Below are 24,046 nucleotides of genomic sequence, written 5' to 3' on the forward strand. Positions count from 1 at the left end.
ACGTATGCGGTAGGGATGGGCAGATTGATACCAAAATATCGATTTCAATCCAGCGTGTTCAGTTTTAAGTATCGACCCCCAAGTATCAATACTTGCAATTCATTTATTATATTTTCTTTATCTCTTTAAAAAAATATATATATATATATTGTTGTACATACAAGCTACTTTTTTATTCCGCCTTTTGCATGAATTGCATTGCACCGGCGTCTGCCCCCGCCCACTCTTACGTCCCAAACCCGTGTCAAGCATACTTTTCCTTCCCCTTCTCACCAACACAAACATTTGGAAGTTTGGCGGGGGTATGTCGGCATCAACTGATGATGGTGAGTGTGGTTGACTGTAAAGTCACAACTATCTAGTATTAAGTTTTTTATTGTGTGTGTGTACGCCACTGTTGACAAGGTGACATAGAATTGGTAACGCAATAGTTTGAGGTAGTGCAACTGAAGATGTGTGTGTGTGTGCTCTCATTCTTATGAGCACAGCGGCAGCGCAATGTTTTTTTTTAATTTTCCAGCTTTGTGTATTGTAAAAAAAAAAAATAATAATAAATAAATAAAACACTTCCGGAATCGATATCCGACCAGTATGGCGAAATTTGGTCCCATTATTACGTTGTATCTGATCGAATCCAAAATCACTGGTATCGCCCATCCCTAGAATGCGGAAGGTTTAGATCAATAGTCCTTGGAGTGGTACACAAAATGTTTTGATGAATGAATTACAAACATGGCGACATTCACGTATGTGCTTAGGTAGGTTGGCTCCATCTCAAAACACGGACGTTCTTGCGTCTTCTGTACTTTCAACTTTTTGGGGGGTTGCATTCAACTTTTGGCCTGCTGGGAAATTAAAATAGATAACTTAAGGAGGATATTTAGATAAATCTCAAAATCAAAACCTTTACCGGGTCACACATATCAAGATCGCATCATGGTAAAATACATTTTGACAATCTTACATTATTATTTACCTTAATCAAAATGGTCAAAACACACTTTGGTAGACTTTGTGGGTTGGAAATATGTATACACAGCAGTAAAACACCTATTTTAACACTGCAGTTTTTTTTATTGTTATTATTCCAGCAGTATCTATAAAACGCCACTAGATGGCGGTACCGCCCTGTCAGACTCAGCCGAATTTGAGAGAGTTTTACGCTGTGATTGGTCAACTGCTGGTCACATGACATACAGACGCCATCTTTTTACCCTGTTGGAAACAGTTGGAAAACCTCTGGCTGTGTCCGAATGTGTAGTTTGTGCACCCTACTCCCTATATAGTGCCCTACTGTGAGAAGTCACGCCATTTTGTAGTGGTGTCCGAATGTCCAGGGAACGAAAATGTAGGGCACTCAAAATTACCCACAATGCATTCTGAAAAGTAGTGAACATCGACGTTCACTCATCCGGGTTGTTATAGACCACAATTCATTGCGAGTATGAAAAAATACATGGCACGAATCAAAGCGATGTTAATATACACAATATAAATAATTAATGCGTTTTTGCGGACACAGCCCACATATACGGCTCTGGTCGGACTTTTTATTTATTTCTTTTTTTTTTTTTATAAGGGTGAGTAGTTCTATTTTGTCCCTCATCGATCGCCAGGTGGCGCTGCTGAACAGCACATTTGAACTTTTTTCTTCTTTTTTTTTAGCGTTTAGTGGTAAACTTAATTTTACACTTCAGTTACAGTTGTCATGTTTATGACCAATAAACTGATTTAGTTTTATATTATTTCCTATGGGGCATGAAATTTAAACTACTTTGGTTTCAACCAGGGGCACATTGTGTTCCATTTGGTTCCTACAAACGTGATAACCATCAGCTAGTGGATTTTTTTGAACAACCAATTCATCTTCTTTGATTGCTGTCACTTCCCATTATTGGCAAGCACAAATCTTTAAAACATAAAACAATGGCAACGTTTCGCGTCCAACTATGACGTTTGCCGCCATCTGCTGGCCAAGATTATTAACACGCAAGCCATTCCGGTGTCAAACTTCAAAGCAGAGGCCTACTTCTTAAAGCAGCATATGCAACGTTTTATAGGCTTGTCCTATGAGATTATCTTTTGGTCCGAGGTGCATTACGAGTGGATTCTTCCTGATAACAGGGTCCAAAACTGGTTGGGGCCGAATTAAGTGTTCAATAACAACCGATAATTTTCACATGTGCGGGAAAGCGGACCACTCAAGTCATTTGACTTGGTGGATTGTAATGTGAACGGAATATAAAAGTAACAACTAACAAATAAGTGGCAGTAAATCGAACAAAATATGTCCTGATGTCGTTTTGTTTTTCTGTGGAATTTTATTTTTATTTTTTTAAAGGTGTTTTCTTGCCATCTTACAGCACTTGTGCCGCCAGCTTCTTTTTTTTCGTAAACATTTGGTTAACATCTGTGCATATCTATAAGTACAGTATGTGTTTTTTTCTAGGTTTTTGAAAGATCGCGTGCAATTGTGTGAAACATTTTTATTGTGGCGAAAGACTTGTGAGACAAGTTACACAAACACTCAACACATTCCAACCGATTGCTCGTCTATTGCAACTGTGTGTGCTCCAGTAAACTTCCTGATTGTAGATTGTGATGTCAAAACGGAAAAATGGCATAAATCACAGTCAGTCAAAGGATTTGCCCTTGTTATTATTGAGCAGGTGTAACGTTTGCGATTGTCAGCCTGATCATTTTTGAAGAGTAATCATTCTTGACACATTCCACATGGACATCCAACAATCAGGCCTTTGCTGACTTTTCCCAGGAAGGAGGAAATGATTGGTTTGTGTCTATCCCACTTTATCAGGACGTAAAATGAACGATTAAAAATTAAATGAAAATCTCACCTAATAGCTAATTCTTGGATGAGTCCATTAATGGAAAAAAAAGATTGTTCCAGTATTTTCATTACCCTGCTGTCTTGATAATAGATGATAATAGAGTATGATGGTGTATTAGGGCCTCATATAAATATATATATTTTAGAGGGCGGGGCAATATATATATAAAAAAAAAAAATTGCGAGGAAAAAAACCTCTTATGAGAAATACACATAGCATACGACTTCAATGTTTGTGCCAGTACTTTTCGGGTCGGGTTTTCAAATAAGGAGATAGCTATTGCTTCAGTATAGATTAAGCATTAATGCATTCACTCTTTGAAGTGTTAAGGATCAAACGTTTAAGTTGATTTGTTAAAATGTATATTTACTTGTACATTTATGTTTCCAGAATTATTATTTACACATTCATAATTTATTTTCTTCTTCTGTACAAGTATCTAAGTTGATGCGTCGAATCTGCTGCTCTCCGTCATTCACTTGCATTTACCTAAAGTATGCTAGCATCTGATTGGTTAGTGTTTAGTCAGCTGATAGGGGATCAGGAAGTGTGGTCGCTCTAGCTGCGATGAATGACGAGTCAAGGTTAAATTAAGAATAAATCCGGGTCCATCCTGCTTTTTCATTTTATAAACAGTGTCCCATTAACCACCAACGAATTCTCACATTAGACTATAGCTACGTTACGTGTGTTTTTTTTTGTAAAGTGGCAAATTTGTGAGTTTTTTTCTCCTTATGTTGCCGCCACCCTCTAAAAATTTTTTTTTATACGTGGCCCTAATATGCCGTCGTGATAGAGTTACAGTAAGTGCAATTGTAGTCGTGTGTTTATGACTGAACATATAATGTGACTTTTATGTTTCTTTAAAATATAAAAAATAAGGAACAGGATCTTTTTGGAGAGTGAAACCGATGGTGGGCAACATCCGGCATGTGAGCCATATACGGGCCCACTAGAGCGGTGTCCCCCAACCAATGGCGGGCCATTTTTGATACCCCAAGGGGATGCATATCCAGGTATACTGTATTCCCAAATCAGGAATGTATGCAATCACACCCGTGTGTGCCGTATACTGTATGACTCCTGATAGTAAAATGGCTTCCCGGTGAATGTACGTATCACATTATATATACGGTACATCAGAGTCCATCTGTGGTTCGTTCCGCCTAAAGTGCAGTTTTGTTTTGTTTTTTTGTAGGGACAAGACTTTGGCTCCTGGCTTGTTTTCCCCTCCTTCAGCCAGCAATCCACGGAAGCCATTTTGTGGCCCTTTAGGCACAATTGTACCACTTTGGGGTCCGACGACCTCCTAAAGGCGACTTTAGTTGCTTCTCCAAAGTCTCCATTGTGAGTCTAAAGCCACAAAGTCATGACTAAAATCGGCAAGAGCGCCGCCACGAGACCGGCTCGGCGGCATCCACCGCCGCCATTACGGAGCCGCAGGGGCGTGTCATCCCAGCCCAGCTGGCGTCCCGTTGGCTGGCTGCTGGCCGAGCAGCGCACCAGTGGCAGCTGGTAGGACGTGGCCCGCTTATCCGGGTGGTCCGGGCTGGAGCCGTCGCTGGGCCGCTGGCCGTTGAAGAGCAGGTAGCGCCCGCTGGCGTCGCGCTCCATGCGGAAGAGCTCGTACTCTGTGTGCGGCAGGCGGATCCCCAGGGCCACGCAGCCGTTGGTGGCCGTTACGTCCTGCTCCACGCCCAGCTGCCACGACCGCTCGGCGCCGCACTCGTCGCCGTTGAACACGTTGAGCAGCGAGGTGGTGGCGAAGTCCATGGGCGTCACTCTCATGTGGTTCACTACGGGAGGGAGGATATGGCGAGATGATGTAAGGGCTGCGATCCAACAAGGTTAGACATGTTTATTTACTACATGTTGAAGTTTGGAGAGGAATCATGAGTGATGCTGTGCTGATTTGAGATGTTTTTTTAAATTATGATTTGGGGTTATTGTGTCATATGAGGCCGCAAATAATTACAGATCCGGAAAGGACTCATCAAGACCGTTAACTCATTCACTGCTATAGACGTCATACATTTATTTGACCTATTTCTATTAGTTTAACTTTTTTTCCCGCTTTTGTTAACAAGAGTATGAAAACCTAGACTTTTTTTTTGTACATTTAGAACAGATAAAAAAAATTGTTAACTAGTGAAGTCATGCGATTAATTAAGATTAAAAATTTTAATCACCTGACACCCTAATTTTTAATCTTTTCTTTAAAAAAATAAATAAATAATTGTAATTATTTTTTTCCAATTTTTAATCTTTTTTTTATTTTATTTTTTAAGAAAAGATTATTAAAAATTATGGGCGTCAGGCGATGACCATTTTTAATCGGAGTTAATCGCATGACTTCACTAGTTAACTCATGATTAATCACAAATTTTAATCTGTTCTAATACAATTTTTTTTTTAATTCTAGGTTTTCATACTCTTTTTAACAAAAGTGGGGAAAATGTTAAACTAATAGAAATAGTTCAAATGAATTTTGGACGTCTATAGCTGTCAATAGCGGTAAATGAGTTAATTTGAGGTACGACTCGATGTGCTTTGTAGCAAATTGATTTTTGACCTTTTTACTCAAGTCAAAGAAACTACATGATAGTGTGAGTTTCATCATATTAGATCACATTAACAAAATAATTACAAATCTGGACAGGACTCATCAAGACCTTTAGTTAAAATGAATTTCGGACGTCTATAGCCGTCAATGGCGGTAAATGAGTTAATTTGAGGTACAACTCTATGTGCTTTGTAGCAATTGATATTTTTTTTTTAACTGATAGTCAAATAATTTACACGGTAAATATGTGTTTTCTGAGTTTCATGCTTTTTGGTTTAGTATGTCATATTAGCTCATATTAAATAAATAATTCCAGATCGGAATAGGACTCCTCATTAAGACCTTTATTAAAGCGCACACTCTGACAATGAAAGTGCTACTGACTGCCAAGTCGTAAGGCAAAAAAAAAAAGAAGTTTCCTGGGGTCACCTGTACCGCCATTAAAACTTCATCATATTATGTCTTGCTAACAACATTTTTGGATAGGACTCATAAAGACCTTTAATTTGAGGTATGACTCGATGTACTTTAAAGCATTTCTATTTTTGACAAATTGTGCAGTTCTGAATCCAAAACATTTACTTTGTAAATTATGCTTTATTTGATATTCCATCATCATATAGGGTCATATTGACACATTCTGGATAACACTTATCAAGATCTTTCATATGAGGTATGACTTAATATGCTTTGTAGAAAATAATTTTTTGACCTTTTGACTTGTAAACTTTGATTTTGGCTCTATTAAACACTAGCAAAAAGGTAAGTGGCCGGTTGTCTACCTGCTTATACATCCCCCAAATTTGAAGGGAATTAGATGAAAAGTGTGAGAGAAAAATATCAGGTATTTAGTGTTTGACATATTTGACCTTGCTGTAAGCTTGACCTTGGACTCTGACCTTGACCCTACCGTCACGGCAAATATTCAGTGTTGACATGTTTTGTAACCAATAGAGATGAAACGCAAATCCATCACCTTTGAAGACGAAGTCGGTGCCGCCCATGACCCGCGTGGAGTGCAAGCCGCGCGAGTAGCGGCCGCGGGCGTAGATGGTGAAGGTGGGGTGCTTGCACACGGGGTCCGAGAAGTGGTAGTAGTAGCCCTCCCACGTGTGGTTGTTGTCGTGGAACAGGAAGTGACGGGTGAGGAAGAGCACCTCCGGGCGCACCTCGCACCGCTGGCTCGCCCACTGACCGTACAGGCCCACCGCCAGGTCGGCGCGCGGCGGCAGGATGGGCGGGTGAAACTCGTCCGAGCGGTAGATGATGCGGCAGGCGATGCAGCCCTGCGCGTGGTTCTGGAAAAACAACAGCTCAAAATTTAGAATTACATCATATAATAAGTAAAATCCGCAGTATAGAAATATCCTATTTAAATACTACATACGCATCTTTTTATAGCAGTTACGGCACTTTTTATTTATTAAAAAAAAAGGTCTTAATTATTATTTTTTTTGAATAATACAAACACATTTAAATACATAATATATTAAGATAGTGCAAGATTAATGGCTAAGACAAAAATATTGATCCCTCTGTTTCCAGTAAACAAATTACAATTTTCCCCAAATTAACAAACTTATCTTATGAAATTATACCCATAATCATAGCCAAAGATGTACTTTATAAAGTGAATCTAAAGCTGTCATTTTCTGTAGGAGTAAAAAATAGGATTGAAGACCATTTAACATTCAATAACTTTCAGCAAAAACGAGGCTGATCTCGAAATAGGCCTACTTCCTGTTTTCACTCTTCTTTCAAATTGACACAGTGTAAATGGCTGACAGCGGAATTACACCCAAAATAAAACGCAGGCAGAACAAAACTGAGTTATAAAACTGTACCAAAAATAGAAAAATCTGCAAAATAACGGGATCATAAACCTGGAAGTGATGAAGGTTACGTATATTGTTTATCCTCTGCGAAAAATGACTTCATGAAAATGAAAACATTTTTTTAAGTAATTTGTATCACGCTTGTATTAAGTGCCCTACCACATCAGAAGCAACCGCAATTAATTTGTTATGATGCACAAACATAGATTCTTTAAATTGCATATGTTAATTTATAAAGTAAAATAATATTCGTTTCCCTTTTATGAAATGAATTCCAAATTTTCCAGGGAGGCTGGAACGAATTCATGGATTACCATTCATTTCAATGGGGAGAGGTGATTGGAGATGCAATTGTTTTGTGTTACGAGCATAGCCATGGAACAAATTCAATTTGTATCTCAAAGCAACACTAAATTGTACCACTTATGAGGCATTCTACTTCGAGAGTGTGTTTTGTCAGATGTTGAAAATCAGAATCCTGGGGGGGGGGGGGTCCCTAAGGAGGGACAAAACAAGTTTTGTTGTTCTTGAAAACAAGGAACAAATGTTTGCAAATGTTGTTGCAATTCAAGCAACCATAAAGTATTCACATTTGTTTAAGAGAACAAAGCAAGCATTTCAGCATCACTTTGTGGTGTGAACATGTTGTTTTACGTTCCAAACGAGCAAATAAAGTGGCAGCGGGGCCACAGTGGATCACATTTTGGCAGGGTTGTGCCTCTGGGGGGGGGGGATTCCCGCCATATTTGAGGGGGAGACAACGTTGTCGAGTGCGCTTCTTCTCATGTGTGGTGAACGACAAATTCCAGCCTTTACCAAGCCTGACGACCATATTGGCTATGTAAACGCTTTAGAAGCTGACAATCTTCAAGCATTATGTCACAAAGAGAAAAAAATGTGTGGAAAAAACATGAATTCCATCCCCCAAAATTTCATGTTTCATGTGAAATAACCTTAAAAAAAAAATGAAGTCACAAAAAATAAACATAAAAAAACAAAAGTCACAAAAAAGGTTCTGACATTGAAAGCTTAATAAAAAAAAAAAGAAGTCAAAATTAAACTTGTAAAAACAAATACATGAAAGAAACCTGAAAACCAGATCACAAAAATGAAGGTAACAAGTTAACAGCATATAAAAAGAATATTACTGAAAAAAAAAAGGAAACAACATAAAAATATAAAGTCAAAAAAACATCAACAAATTAAGTCTGGACAAAATGATGTTAAAAGTACAGCAAAATGAAGCATGAAAAACTAAATCTAAAAAGTGAAGGCACCATAAAAACGGCCACAAAACATTTTAAAATAAAGCCTAGACTGGAAGGCCACATCAGTCATGTAAATGAAGACAACATGAAAATAAAGTCACTGAAAAATGAAGGAAACCGTACCAATATAGAAAACAGTCAAAAACATTATTAAAAAAAATTAAGGCGAACACTAAAATCATGACATCAAAAACAACCAGTGTGCGATGTGAACGGAACTGACCTTGGCGTTCTGCAGGGGCATCTGGTAGCTGGAAGGTTTGTAGTAGAGCCTCTGCGCGGGGTCCGTGTGGACGTCCCCGAGGAAAAGCTCCTCCACCAGGTGGTCCGGGTTGTGGTGCATGTACTGCTTCTCCACCCGCAGCAGCTGCAGCTCGTGCATGGCGAAGTTGAGCTCCCTGGAGCAGTTGTAGCTGCCCTCCTCGCTCCACAGCTCATAGGGGACGTCGGGCTCCCAGGGGCCCCTCACCGCTCCCTTGCAGCTCCGGTTCAACCTCTGGCTCAGCTCCTCGGCCACTCCGGCCCCGTGGCACGTGATCTGGACCCGGTGGAGGTGGTACTCGGCCTCGGTGCCGCCCCGGATGATCCAGGAGGCCTGGCGCAGACGCAAGCGTCCCCGTACCAGCAGGGTGTAGGTGGGCTTGGTGCAGTGGTTGTCCTCGTAGTAAAACTGGTGCGCCTGGAAGGTGTTGTTGGCCAAAAAGCGGTAGGAACGCGTCAGGAACTCCGGACCGGGTCTCACCTCACAGCTGAAAGGGAACAAACGTTTTCAGAGCGAGGACGCGGAAGACCGCGGGAGAATCGCGGGAGACCCACCTGGTGGACACCCAGTGACCCTCCACGTTTGGGGGCATCTGCACGGTGATGCGGGCCCCGTCGTGAAGGTGCTTCAACATGTGGTGGCACATGTGGGAGTCCTTGACCGAGCGGCCGTAGGTTTTCTCCAAGGAGAGGTGACGCGACCGCTCCTCCGCGGAGAAACATGTTGACAAACCTGCACAACAAACAAAAATAACACAATGTGCGTTAGCTGAAATTCAGTGTTAGGGTAGTTTTAGGGGACTGTTGAGATTCTTCTGCCTAGATTTAGTCATAACTGTTTTAATTTACTTATTTCCTCAGTAGAACTTTTATCTGTGGATGTGTCTTTGTAAGTGCTGTCACAATTTCTGCTCATGTCATCATGTCTAAAGGACCTCGTCTGTTTCCACATCAATGGGCCAGTTAGGGCTGGGGGCTGTTTTCTGGGGGGGTTTCAAGATAGTATAAGAATGCTGTGAGTCTGCTGTAACGACACACTTGCGAGGAGCAGCTGTGCTTTTGTAAACCCGCTCGTGTCCAGAATATTCAGTAAAATAAATCCTTCGAAGGACCTGTTCACCGATCTCCAGTCTGTATTCAGAAAATCAACAATCTCTACCCGAACAACAACGAACACGCGGAAGACAAAGAGTGTCATTCCAACAGGACTTAGGGGGTAGGTTAGGTTTAGTTTAGGGTTGAAGGGTTAGGGGGACTTAGGCTAGTTTGACACTCCGAGATGCAGATTTGGAAGTGACGTTATGGACGAGCCCACTGATCAAGAGGAGCCACAGAAGCTTGCTAGCTAGTTGATGGCTAGCATCTCTCGTCACAGTGTGGAAAGTCCCTAAGATCGGGAGTTTTTGATGTTGGGATTCATTTTAAGTGGCTTCAGTGTTAGGTTACAGTCAAGCGTTGGGGTTAGCTAATAGCTTTAATGTAATTTTAGTGTTAGCTTTTTGTTGTAGGATTTGGGGGGCTAAAGAGTTCTAGCTTAGTTTAGCGTTAGGGTTGTACAGTATGTTAGGGGATTCCAGTAGGGTTGTGGTTAAGGGAGTCTTGGTCGTCTGGTTAGTATTGCAGTTAGGAGTTAGTGTTAGGGTTAGGTTAGTTTTAGAGGACTTAGGGGGTAGGTTAGGTTTAGTTTAGGGTTTAAGGGTTAGTGGGACTAAGGCTAGTTTTACACTCTGAGATGCAGATTTGGAAGCGACGTTATGGACGAGCCCACTGATCAAGAGGAGCCACAGAAGCTTGCTAGCTAGTTGATGGCTAGCATCTCTTGTCACAGTGCGGAAAGTCCCTAAGATTGGGAGTTTTTGATGTTGGGATTCATTTTAAGTGGCTTCAGTGTTAGGTTACAGTCAAGCGTTGGGGTTAGCTAATAGCTTTGATGTAATTTTAGTGTTAGCTTTTTGTTGTAGGATTTGGGGGGCTAAAGAGTTCTAGCTTAGTTTAGCGTTAGGGTTGTATGTTAGGGGATTCCAGTAGGGTTGTGGTTAAGGGAGTCTTGGTCGTCTGGATAGTATTGCAGTTAGGAGTTAGTCTTAGGGTTAGGGTAGTTTTAGGGGACTTAGGGGGTAGGTTAGGTTTAGTTTAGGGTTTAAGGGTTAGGGGGACTAAGGCTAGTTTTACACTCTGAGATGCAGATTTGGAAGCGACGTTATGAACGAGCCCACTGATCAAGAGGAGCCACAGAAGCTTGCTAGCTAGTTGATGGCTAGCATCTCTTGTCACAGTGCGGAAAGTCCCTAAGATCGGGAGTTTTTGATGTTGGGAGTAATATTTCATCATTGGGTTGGGATTCATTTTAGGTGGCTTCAGTGTTAGGTTACAGTCAAGCGTTGGGGTTAGCTAATAGCTTTGACGTAATTTTAGTGTTAGCTTTTAGTTGTAGGATTTGGGGGGCTAAATAGTTATAGCTTAGTTTAGCGTTAGGGTTGTGGTTAAGGAAGTCTTGGTCGTCTGGCTAGTATTGCAGTTAGGAGTTAGTGTTAGGTTCGAATTAATTAAATGATTATTGTTTTGGTTTTAGACACGTTAAGTTTAGTTTTAGGGATGTGGTAGAGTGTTACAGTTGAGTTTACAGCATAAATGTTGATGTTTCATTTTGGATTGGGTTGTTTATTAGAGAGCCATTAGAGAGTTCAAGGTTCTAAAATGAGAATAAGAAGAAAAGTTGACAGCAGCAGCAAAGATGAATCAAGGACATTTTAAAATTTCTGTCCTAGCATGAATCTATGAAGCAGCTCTCAAATGGACAAATAGAAAGAAATAAAGATGATGGATGAGCCCTGCTCCACTCAAGTGAAATAGAATCAAAGGTTCTGTAGGCTTTTTTTTTTTTTTTTTTAAATCAAATGTAACCTAACTAAAAAGGATTTGATGCTTGCCAGGTAACTTTTTGGGGAAACAAGCTTACCATTTATAAATTGGATGATCGAAACATTTGCAAGACTTCCTTTTTGTTGTATATTTCCACTGCTTAACTTCACGCTAGGTGGCTAGGCTACATGTTAGCATTGGTAACATCAGGTTGTAGGGTCTAGCAAACTTTAAAGGCACTGCTCCAAAAGTCGCACCACCTCGTCTTAAATGGGCCTATCTAGACTTGAATAGACTTCGTGGTGGTGTCACGTTTCATGCTGCAATGTCGGCAGTAGATGGTTCCGTGCTATCATTTCTTTTTTCTTTTCATCTTTTCTTTTTTGCTAGCATTTCTAATGTCAGGTTTTAATAGTCATGTTAACCCTTCTTATATGGGAATATGTCACAGGTTCATGCCCTTATGTTGCGTTCCAAGGTGGCTACATGTTAGCATTAGCCATTGGCAAGTTTTATGGTGTTACCGACTTTAAAGGTACCTCCCAAAGACATGTGAGCGCTCTCCAAATAGGACAATTTAGCGTTTTAGTTTTTTTTTAAGCATCATGTGTTCCCACCCATCTGTTCTGATGTTAGGCGGCTACATGTTAGCATTAATAGTTAAGTTTTAGGGTCTCCTTATGCCACAATGCTAGGTGGCTACATGCTAACATTTCTTAGGTCAGACCGCCAGGGTTTAGGATCTCAGAAACTAAAAAATAAATAATGTTGCTAACCCTTCTTAAATGATATCTAGACATTTAGTAAACTTCCTGCTTACACATACCACAATTTCCCACGCTACCCTTCCATTGTGATGCTCGGTGGCTTCGTTAGCATTTTAATGTTGGGTTTTGGGGTCTAGCAAGGCACCTCCAAAGGTTGCATTAGCTCTTGTGTACCCACGTAACGTCCTCCCCTCTGACACTGTGACACTAAGTGACTCCATGCTCGCATTACTCATGCCAGGTTTTAGGGTCTTACCAACTTGGAAGGTGCCCCCAAAACCCATGCTAGCCCTCGCTAAATGAGTTGATCTAGCCTTTTTTAGACCTGCTGGTTGCGCCCCATTCCCACGCTTACCCTTGGGCCGTGATGCTAGGTGGCTATGTTAGCATTAAAAATAAGGAGTATCAAGGGCTGCACAGTTAAACATGGCATTAGATGTTCATATGAAAAAAAAAGAAAAAAGAAGAAGCCTGATTAAGTAGGAGGAAATGATTAAAAGTGTGTAGCTTTGATTTTTCTGAGTTCAGAGGAGTCGTTGGCGTCCCAGCAAAGACGACAATCGGTCGACTGGGCTCCGAGCTCTGTAAAATGTTTAAAAAAAAAAAATCAAAGCGCCCGCAAGACTCCCACAGCTCTGAAAACGCACACAACATTGCCAGCTGGCTCAAACCGCCGACTGGTGAGGTAACGTCAGCACAGACCCCGACAAGCGCAGGCGCTGCAACCCAGACAAAGACTTGAACAATTCTCGCGTGTACACCTCAAAACATCCAAATATGTGTTTGCTTTCACATGGATAAATACTATAATGGAATCCAGAATGTCTGCGTATGACAGTGCTAGCAGGGCTAATGCTAACCGTTGTGGACTATAGGAAAAAAACGCAGGTATGAGGGTTTTTTTCCTTGCAAAATTTAGACTTTTGTAAAAATGTTTTAAAAGAAAATTTGGATCTCAAATTTTTCTTTTTCCCTGTGAAGGTACATATCCTCCCCAAATATGTTGTTTTCATAAAATTACAACTTTTTCTATGGAAAAAAGCTAAAACAGAACTTTACCTTACAAATAGAACAAAAAAATGCCCCAAAAAATGTTATTCTCATGTCTGATTTAAAATAATCACTTTGTCTTGACTAAAAGGATATTTTCTCCTTTGAAAATACGCCCATTATTCTCGTAAAAGTACAAATATTTCCCCGTAAAATAACAGTTAAAAGATGAGCCTGACCATTAAGAATCAATTTGTTTCGATGTTCTACGCTCATCAAAATCCTATTTTCAGAGAAAGTTGATCAGTTTGTTTTGTCCACACTTTCTTTCCATCACGCAATGTCCTTGAAGGCATCAATCACATCGCTGACCTCCGAGCATCAAAGTCGCCGAATTGGCGTGTTTCCCCCATCAAAGTGTGTTAATAACAGTGATTGATGGCGACTCCTATTTCACGTGCGCTTCCTCGCATTATCGACTCGTCTCATTGGCCGCTCGTCCGTCATCAAGTCAAGTATGAGCAGAAGACACTCGCTTCTTCTTCAAGTATCTCCCCCACAACAAAGTCTTCTTTTATCTCTAAGTGGAAAAGTCCCATAATGCTCTGCTGCTCACGTTCAGACGGCCCCTGGGGACTTTTTTTTTTTTTTTTTTGACTTCAAACATCCCTTTTCCCACCAGCCCTCAAATAAATGGACTTGTTTAAGGCCTGCATGCCAACAGGTGCAGACAAAAAATGACATGTGCCTGCCTTGCAACAAATCAAATCATTATGACGTTATTGATTTCTCACAATAATTACCAACAATAACATAAAGGTCAATATCCAACACTTTACGTCTAAATGACAGAAAAATGGACACAACTGCTCTAGCAGCAGCAGTCGTTGCATTTCTCTATTGAATCTCTGCAAGTGATTTACAAATTGTCACTTCTACAGCATTCCAAGGAATTCACAATGTCTCATCGCTGCTGAATGATTTTAAGATCAGGCCCGCGGGCTGCTGATGCGGCCCTTGGGGTGACTTTGTAAGAAACAAAATTACTTGAAAGCTCAACCGAAAAAAAAAAAAAGGCAAAATATCATTTAAAAAAAATAAATAAAAATAATCCAACTTTTTTTCACATGAACCAGTTTTTTTTCTCCTTGAAAAATAAATCTCCCCCCTTTTATAATGGTAATTTATTTATTCTTGGAAAATGAATGATAAGATTAATAATAATAATAATAATAATATTTATTATTATTATTATGTAAAAAAAAGAAAACTAAATAATTGCCAAAGAAAATGCGTTCCAAATTAGGTCTAGGTGGTGGTCTACTAATTAATTTTGTTTTAAAAACAAAATATTACTACATGATCATTACATCTTTAATTGATTTAAACGTTTTAGTTAGCAGACAAGTGCTACTATTATTATTATTATTATTTATTATCATTATTATTATTATTATTAGAAATACAGTAATTGAGTTTTTTTATTTAATCATTTGCCTGTCCAATCAATCTAGCTGTAGCTGGCGTTGCCTTCAGGGACAGGCTGTAATTAAATATCTATCGATCTATCTATCACATGTATGTCATTAAGGAGGTTGGGTGTACCTAATTTTATGGTCTAAAATTCCTCACGCGCACACAGACACACACATGCACATTTGCATATTGTCCACATACTGTACATGGAGTTCCTTTACCTAAGCAGGAGGAAATGATCAGAATTAAAGCCAATTCCATTGCGGCTGCAGAAGCTTCAACTTGTCCCACACTTGATGAACTGCTTTCTGTCTTTTTACAAGCCCCCCGTCCTTGCTGCTTTTTTCAGGTGGGGAAAAAAAAAGAATGATAATCACATGATGGCTCGGAGGATGAAGAAGAAGACGGTGGCGCTGGATCACAACATGGATGGTCCCTTTTGAGCGGAAAACTCTCAAGTGGGGAGGAAAGGCTGCATGGAGCGACTTGCTGAGCGGAGCAGATTCTGAGCCAGCCAGTTGAGCTGCAGCCCGCCTGCATTCCTGGTGGGCGTGGAAAGCCTTGTGGGCGTTTCCTCCACGTGAAAATGTCAAAAGATGATCAAAAGTTACCACCAACAATTCAGGTGAAACCATTTTTGCCTGGCATTTAAATTAGTTTTTTTTTTTTCAGAGTGAGGTCACACATTTTGGCGGTTGAATCCCACTATTAGAACTTGAGTTGTGGGCCTTCACTTTTGTGTCCAGGTGAAGGTAACCCTAACCCTAACCTAACCCACCAGGACGCTTTTGGGTGTTGGAATTGACCAGAAGGAAAAGAGAGTCAGGTCACACTTTCCGACACAAGGAATGAACACAATCTTTTAGTAATTGTCACTCTAATTTAAAATCCTACTCTGGAACTATCTGAACCCTAACCATAGTTTGAAACCCTAACCCGCTTTTAAAACCCTATTTTGAAAACCTACCCCTACTTTGAAACCCTAACCATAATTTGAAACTCTAACCCTACTTTGAAGTCCTAACTCTAATTTGGAACCCTATTTTAGAAACCTAACCCTAAACACTACCCCTACTTTGAAACCCTGGCCATAAATTGAAACCCTCTTTTTAAAACCCTCACGCTACTTTGAAATCCTAACCCTACTTTGAAACCCTAATTTGAAGCCCTAAACATACTTTAAAACCCTATTTTGAAAAACTAACCCTATTTTGAAGGCTTACTTTGGGACCCTAACCCTACTTTGAAACCCGGGGTCACGCATTCCGACGGTCACATGATCCCAGTACCACTATTCGCAATTGACACCACCCAATGGTGAGCATCCTGTTTTGGAATATTTGCATTCATACTCAAATATGCGAAATGACAGACTCGTAAATAAATTCTTATTATTCTATTTGAAAACAATTATATTTGTTTTACTGTTGAGAAATTGCTTTTGTTTTTTTTTCCTTCTGAAATTTATTCACATGAAATTCTAACTTTTTTTCTGGCAAAATGACAATTTTTCCGTGTTCTGGTACGATTACATCTTCTTTAAAAAAAAAAAATTAAAAAAATTAAATGACACTGTTTTAACTTGATTTGGTAAAACAATTTCCTTCATTCTTGTAATCCTTCCCCCTCTCTTTTCATTGTGTCCCTAATTCTCATTGGTTGCGGACATCAAGCTGTTTTCCATGATTGCTTCCATGTTTCCAATGAGAATTTCAAATCCAAATTTTTTCCCCCCCGGGCTGATCTGATAATCTTCTTTGACTGCCATTGAAGGCTTTACAAGTCCAAGAAGATCCATTTGAACTTTGCCGGCACTCGTCAATAAGCTAATAATGAATCTGGATTCTTTGAGCCTTAAGGTGCTCCGCTGCATGCTCTGTGCTCTTTCTCCTCTAATCCGGGGGTCCTTGCTCCGGCACGGTGACTCCACCACCCCCGCACCCCCCCACCCCAACCCACCATCTCGTCCCCCTCTTCCTCCTCTTTCAGGTCCCCGGAAAAATCCCTGACGGGATTTGCAAGGAGGCCGGAAGGGGCATTCATGACGGGACCAGAGTGGGAGTCTTGTTCTTGTGTGTTGACCCCTGCACACTCGCAGCATCATTGCACCCGCTTTGTGCGGCGGCAAAGAAAAAAAAAGATTCATTTTGCTATCAAGTCACCGACATAACTCAGGAAATTTGTTTTTCCTCAACAAAAGCGGCACGGATCCTTTTTTTTGTGGGGGGAGGGGGGTAAAATGTCAGGTGACACCCGACACTCACATCTCCCAGTCCGTTGTCGTCAAAACAAATTTGCAAAGCACTAATTTAGGGACATGTTCAACCAAGATGTATCTTCCAAATTAGCGTTTCAGGTGTTTTCAAACTTGTAATCACTAAAAGTGTGAAAAGTATGAGTTGGTGTAGCACACACGCACGGACCAGAGGAATCCAATGAGAGGATTGTCTTGGTTACCCCCCCCCCCCCTCCCCAGCCCCACCCCCATGAAACACTAAAAACGTTTTGGTTTGTCGTCAATGAACATAATGTAGTTTTAAATAAACATCACAGACAATGTTGCTTCTTAAATTAAGACGACAGAATTTTGAAGACCATTTTAAGTCTTCGCTAAAGCAAAAAAAATTTTGCGCAATGTTTTGGGGAGTCAGTGATGCTAGCATACATTTTTTGCTAAACTTCAAAGATCTTCACTGAATTTTTTTTCCTTTTTTCCTGTATTTTATTTCATTTTTTACTTTTGGGGGAGATTTTAATAAACCTAATGTATTTTTCAAATTCATGACACACAATTTTACTTCTTGAATTAAGATAAACATTTCGAGTGTAAATATAAAATTTAAAAAAAGGCAATTAGCGTCTTCAATGCCAGTTTCTTTTTATTTTTATTATTCACAATAATATGTTCTATGCAGCTTTAGAAAACAGGTGAGCCATGATTGGTCAGTCATTACCTGAGATCTGAGCAACTGTGATGTCATCTTCAGTCGACAGCAAGTGGCAAAATGGCCGCCCCCTGAAATGGATAACAATAGGTGGATTTTGCTGCTTAACTCATATTCCACAAACGCAATATTAATCAGAATGTTGTTTTTAGACCTTTTGGGGGTACATACAACATATTTTTGTAAAGAAAATATTTAGGGTTGACCTTCCCTTTAAAACTGCTGGGTCAAAAATATGCCAAATTTAGTCAAGAAAGTACGGAAGCGTATTGCATTCACTTGAAAAAAAAAAAAGTCCTGCTTTTCTGACAAATTTTTTTGGGGAGCTTTGTTTTTTTAAGTATTTCTTTTTCTGTTTCATTGAATATTTTTTCCCCGTTTTTTTTTGTTTTTTTTTTTCTGTTTGAAAAAAAATATTTTCCTCTGTTTTTTTGAGTATTTTTTTTCTTCAGTTTTTCAGAACTTTTTTTTAAGGGTTTTCCCTCAGAGATTAGAGAACAAACCACAATACAGTATACACATTCATTCCTTTTTTGAGAGCCAGTAAGTAAACATGACCATCTTGCATATGGAGGTATGCGGGAAAGTGTCCGCTTCTGCTATTAGCGAGTCTGCAACAAGTCACTTGGAGTTCAAAAGTGAAAAAAAAATAAAAATACTCCAGCTGTTTTTTTAAATATTTTTTTGTTTGTTTTTTTGAGTAATTTTTCCTCCTGTTTTTCTGAATAATTTTTTTCAGCCTGTTTTGGGGAATATTTTTTGACAGAAAAAAAATATTCAGTAAAACCGAAAAAAATATTCTGAAAAACAGAAAAAAATATTCAAAAAAACTAAGCTAAAAACCTGCCATTTTTTTGCAGTAGTTAACAATACAGTGCTTTAAGAAACTATTAAAGTAACTTGTAATCGACTTTGTTACTTTTAAAATCAAGTAATCAGTCAAATTATAGTTAACTGTTATTTTATAGCGAACGTAATCAGTAAAGTAACTAAGTTACATTTTAAAGAAAAACATCAGTAAAGTAACTAAGTTACATTTTAAAGAAGATAATCAGAAAAGTAATTAAGTTAAATTTTAAAGAAAGTAATCATTAAAGTTACTTTTTTTAAGGTAACTGTGGCAATACTGCTTACGGACATTTTCATAAATATCAAAGAGAATTCAGACTTCATTGAATGCGACACGTTTAATAAGCATCGAAGACAATTTCGCATTCTTGATGAACTCGATGAAAGCAAAAAAAACTCCCCTGAACCAAAACGCTTGCTCAACTTTGGAGCGTTCGCTGCAGCCAACATAGTTGACATGTTTTTCTAAACACTGGAGCCGATGTTGCGTGTGTTCCTGATGAAAGCCAAGTTGCACCAGCTGTCTGTTTTGTGTTTGCTTCTGCTGACGGCTCCCCGAGGACCTTTGTGTCATCGCGAAAGTCCGACCCAATGGGGAGGGAGGGAGCGGCCCGGCACGCTCAGCAAAAAAAAAAAAAAAAAAAAAAAATCCCACTCAGTCAGGAAGACTATTTAAATATGTTTGTTGCGAAAGGCCCACCAGGCCACAAATGCCAGCGTGGATCTTCAAAACAAATCGTTGAGCTCAACTGCCAGCGCATTTCCCCCAGAAAAAGCGATGGAAATAGAAATGATCCGTCCCTGCAGGGTTCAACTGTGGCCGTCCTAAAACCGACATCAAGTGAACTGCTCAGTTTAAATAGTTATAGTAAGTAGTGTAAGAAGAACCTAATTGCTGTAAAATATATATTTAAAAAAAAAAAACTTTGAGATTTTGAGCTTAACTTGGATAACCAAAGGCGAAAGTTTTTTTTTGATAAAAATAGATTTTATTCTTGTATTATTTTTTTCTTGAAAAGTGTGACTATATGTCTTAAAAATAATTATCTTTATCCTGTAAAATAAAACATTCCCATAAAAATAAACAGCGCATAAAATGACAACCTTTTGTTTAAAAAAAAAACCATGACTTTTTTTCCAACGATGTTAAACTTTCTTCTTGTAAAATTTTCTTTTGGAAGATGCTTGAAAAAAAAAAAAGATTTATTCGCTTAAAATGATGGCATTAAAAATGTCAATATTTTTCTTATTATTAAATTCTAACTTTTTCCCCTTCACATTTCCACCCTTTCTAAGAAATATGACCCTGTTTTAAAAATCAAAACATTTTATTTTTTAAAACAATGACTTATGCTTGTAAAATTTGTATATTTTTATTTAAACAAAATCAACAATCCTTGTAAAATTGCTATTTTATTCTTGTGAAATCACTTTTTTTCTTTGTATTTTTGGAAAATTTTGAATTTTTGGACTATTTTATACTCATAAAATTTGATTGTATTCTTTTATAATATCTTTTCCCTCATAAAATTTCATTTCAACCTGGTCCTTGCAAAATTACATTTATTTTTATTTTTATTCTAGCATATTGAATCAACCCCTTTGTTCCGTAAACACTGAAAAATCTACAAGTTCCTGCGAGTTTTTGTAAACATCAAAGACACTTCAGCGTCTTGAATTAAACTAACCTACGTGTTTTTGTAACATCAAAGACAAGTGGAGCCTTTATTGAACTTCGCATGTACATTTTGTAAACATCAAAACACATTTTAGCTTCTCTAATTAACCGATTTTTCTATTTCGAACCAACCGGACATGATTTTGTGAAGCTAACATGTTTTTTGTAAACAGTCATTGACCTTAACTCTATGACTGCCAAAAACGTTAAATAACGTTTAGTAAAATCCTATGGAGGAGTGCCAAAGACGTTAAAATACGTTTTTTTCAAAACAGAGGTGAAACTAACAATTTTCTATTGTTGATTACTGAAAAACGGAATAAGGTAGAAACAAACTTTTTGTTCTGATGAAAGATGAGAGTCCAATCTTTCATTTGGTAGTATGTGTGTTTCCATAGTCCAAACACATAATTTTCTATGGACCTTGAAAGATCAGTCAAAAATGCTTAAATCGGCTGGCACCCACGGCATCCCTTTTCTGAAAACGCCTGGCAGTCAAAGAGTTAATGTGCAATTTTTGTAAACATCAAAGACACTTTAATGCCCCCCCCCCTTCCCTCCCCACTGGTTTTAATGAAACTTAAATGCTTTTAAAAAACATTTTGAGTCTTCAGTGAACCAAATGTTCACACGTTTTCAAAAACATCAAACAATTTAGATGAACGTTACTGAACCGAATGCTTTTGCATGTTAAAACACACACACACGACTGATGATGGTGTTTTGGTACACCACTTGAACCCCATTTTGTCCAACACAACATCCACATTTGTTTCTTCTTCTTGCGAGGGAAAAGAAAGTCGGCAGCCAAAGCGTGCGAGTCAAACGGCGCGGCCATCTTTCCAAGTCCAACATGGCCGCCATCTGCCGGGGCTAAATCAGATCCAGATCGGGTGAGAGAAGACGGATGGCGTGGCTGCGGCCAAAACGTTTCATGGGGTAAACATGTGTCCCATGTCTAACGAGGGCTCCTCTCGTTCGCCCAATAAAAGCGCCAGCGCGTGGTCACGTGACCAATCGGCTCTGCCAAAAGCGCACAAGTGGGCGGGAATGATGGGACGGAAAAATGGAAGCTGGAAGGAGAGGAAGAAAATGCATGAAGATGACACTCAAGAAACTTTTTTTCCAAGGGTGGGGGCGAGGGGTTGTCATCTGTACTGGGGGGTGGGGGGGGGCAGTTTTTCCATGTTGCTGTTTTGTATTAATGACAATAACACGGATTGGCGGAACGTCGCCGCCTTGGGCAGATCATTTGCTTCAGTCGACCAAATAAAAGCAAATGTTTTGCTACACGTCAAAGATATTTTTCAGCCTTTTCAATTTCATAAGCGAGCACTTTCGAAACAAACAAAAACAAAGTACTGGACATAGATAGAAATCAAAGGTCAGACAAATAAACAAAACTAATTTGAAATACAATCAGCCAGTAACAAAGTTAGCTAATTCATAAAGTTAGCTAAAGGATAAATTCAAGATTATTAGAATTACGAAAGGTAACAAAATAACTACAACTAAAACGATTGAATATTTTGCATTTATAAAACTAAAAAACGAAATAAAAAGTAAGGGAAGGTAAATTTGAGTTGAATTTTACTTTTTTTTTGTAAACAATCCGATCATTTTTTAGTCTTCGAGTGTAAATTAAAGTCAATCATGTCTTTAATGACAAACTTTTGCGTTTTCATGCTGTACTTATTTGTAATCAAAGAAAAATTGGAGTTGTCAGTGAAGCTAACACTTTTTTCAAAAGCGATTAAGAATCTTCAATGAAGCTAACAAACGTTTGTAAACATCAAAGGCAATTTTGATTTCAATTAAGTCTTTATTGACACTTGCATCATTTTTTTCCCACAAACATCAAATACAGTTCAGACTTTTGATGTTTACAAAATATATGTTAGCGCCATCAAAGACAATTTAGATCCTTCCATAAAGCTAACATGGAATCATTTTGCGGTGAGCGTGCGTGAAATAAGCTGCAGACGACAATACGATCATAGTCAACAGTGGCCGCTTTTTTTCTTTTCTTTTCTTTTTTTTTTTTAAACGAGTTGCGAGCGGTCACGGACACGCATTAAAAGATGTCAAGTCCTTCGCATTCATAGAAATCCATGACGCAGCGCAACTCTTTGAGGCGTCTAAAAGCGGACTGCGGCGCCGCAGTCGGGATTCTTGTGGCTTTGGTGGCCTCGGCTCCTTCCGCGTGGAGCCGCTGCAGCTCGGCCAACACGCCAGCTGACGCTGCGCCGTCCTGCAGGCCGACTGCTCAACCTGCTCAGCAGATTGCAGCAGTGGCAAGCTTCCATCTTAGCGACCGTTTACGCTGTTTTCGTTTGACGCCGAACACGCGCGAGAACATGACAACTCAAAGACACGATTCAAAGTCTTCGGTGGTGTTACGTTAACATCAAACAAACCTGCCATATTCTTTTTTTTCTTCAGTGAAGCCAAAATACTTTCATAAACATCAAAGACAATGTAGATTATTCAATGTACCAAACATGGAGCAAACCTAGCATACGTTTTCATCTAAATCAAAGACAATTTGGTGACAATGTCCTTGACAATTTTCTTGTAAATATCAACGATAATTTAAAAGGTTTCACTGGAACTAACATACATTCTTAAATGCAAATGCATGAAAGGCAATTAACAATTATATTAACCTTTTCTTTTTATAAACATCAACGAGAATTTACAGTCTTCAATGAACCTCACATACTTTTTCAAGATCATCAATGAACCTAATGTGCGTTTTCATAGACCTCAAAGACAAGTCAATGAACTTAACATTATCAAAGACAAGCAACGGTCTTCAATGAACCGAACATACGTTTCATAAACATCAAAGACACTTAACATACTTGATCATAAACATCAGACAATTTAGCGTCTTCAGTGAAGCTGCCTTTTTTTAAAAAGACAACCTAGTCTTAAATGAACCCAACATACATTTTTCATAAACCTCAAAGATGATCAAGAGCCTGCAATAAACCTAAACATCAAAGACACTTTAATGTCTTCAATAACCAGATTGATACCAACACTTTATCACAAATATCAAAGACAATTTCATTTCCAGTTAAACACCCTTTTTAAACATCAAAGACAATTTTGTTTACATAAACAATGAAATCAATTTAGTGTTTACTGAAACTAATATGTTTGTAAACATCAAAGACAATTCAAGTCTCCAACGAGCCTACATTACTTTAAAAAAAAAAAAATATATATATATATATATATATATAAAAGACTTTATAAGACTTTTCAGGAATCATCAAATACAATTTAGTGCTCACTTTTTTGTTGACATCAAAGACAATTTAGAGAATTCAATAAACATAAACAATAATTTAGTTTTTGAGCCTAACATACTTTATCGTAAAAATACGGAGGGAAAAACACAATGTCTTCAATGAACGTATCATTTTATAAACATCAAAGACAATTTAGTCTTAGATGAGTCTAACACTTTCTGATAAACATCAAAGACAATTGTGTATTTCCATTACCATCAATTATTCAATGAACCCAATGCACTTTTTGTAAACATCAGTAACGAGCGCCATGACACCAGCTCTCTAGATTTTCTTTGACATTCGCTACAATCTGGTCTTCACTGAAGCTAACATACGTTAACTTCGTAAACATCAAAGACAATTTAGTCTTCACTAACCCGAACATAAACGTCACAGACAAT

General features: G+C 38.8%; 1 protein-coding gene and 1 long non-coding RNA gene across 3 annotated transcripts; one reads left to right on the top strand and one right to left on the bottom strand.

The window, feature by feature from the left end:
- Positions 1-291: 291 nt before the first annotated feature.
- On the top strand, positions 292-17,277 carry LOC144042661 (uncharacterized). Of its 2 annotated transcripts, XR_013290942.1 has the most exons (4): positions 292-326; positions 3,732-3,960; positions 4,048-4,696; positions 15,221-17,277. It is a non-coding gene; the product is annotated as an uncharacterized LOC144042661 (long non-coding RNA). The 2 variants fall into 2 exon arrangements; XR_013290941.1 differs by lacking the exon at positions 292-326 and having other exon boundaries at positions 3,380-3,960.
- Positions 2,302-15,348, bottom strand: LOC144042660 (protein APCDD1). The gene is made up of 5 exons (XM_077555531.1): positions 15,093-15,348; positions 9,332-9,509; positions 8,739-9,264; positions 6,389-6,710; positions 2,302-4,645 (listed from the first exon to the last, which is right to left on the bottom strand). The coding sequence occupies exons 1-5, from the start codon at positions 15,130-15,132 to the stop codon at positions 4,203-4,205; spliced, it is 1,509 nt and encodes a 502-aa protein (XP_077411657.1). The 5' UTR covers positions 15,133-15,348; the 3' UTR covers positions 2,302-4,202.
- Positions 17,278-24,046: the final 6,769 nt, after the last annotated feature.

Source organism: Vanacampus margaritifer, chromosome 2 (assembly GCF_051991255.1).
Source record: "Vanacampus margaritifer isolate UIUO_Vmar chromosome 2, RoL_Vmar_1.0, whole genome shotgun sequence".
Classification (NCBI taxonomy): domain Eukaryota; kingdom Metazoa; phylum Chordata; class Actinopteri; order Syngnathiformes; family Syngnathidae; genus Vanacampus; species Vanacampus margaritifer.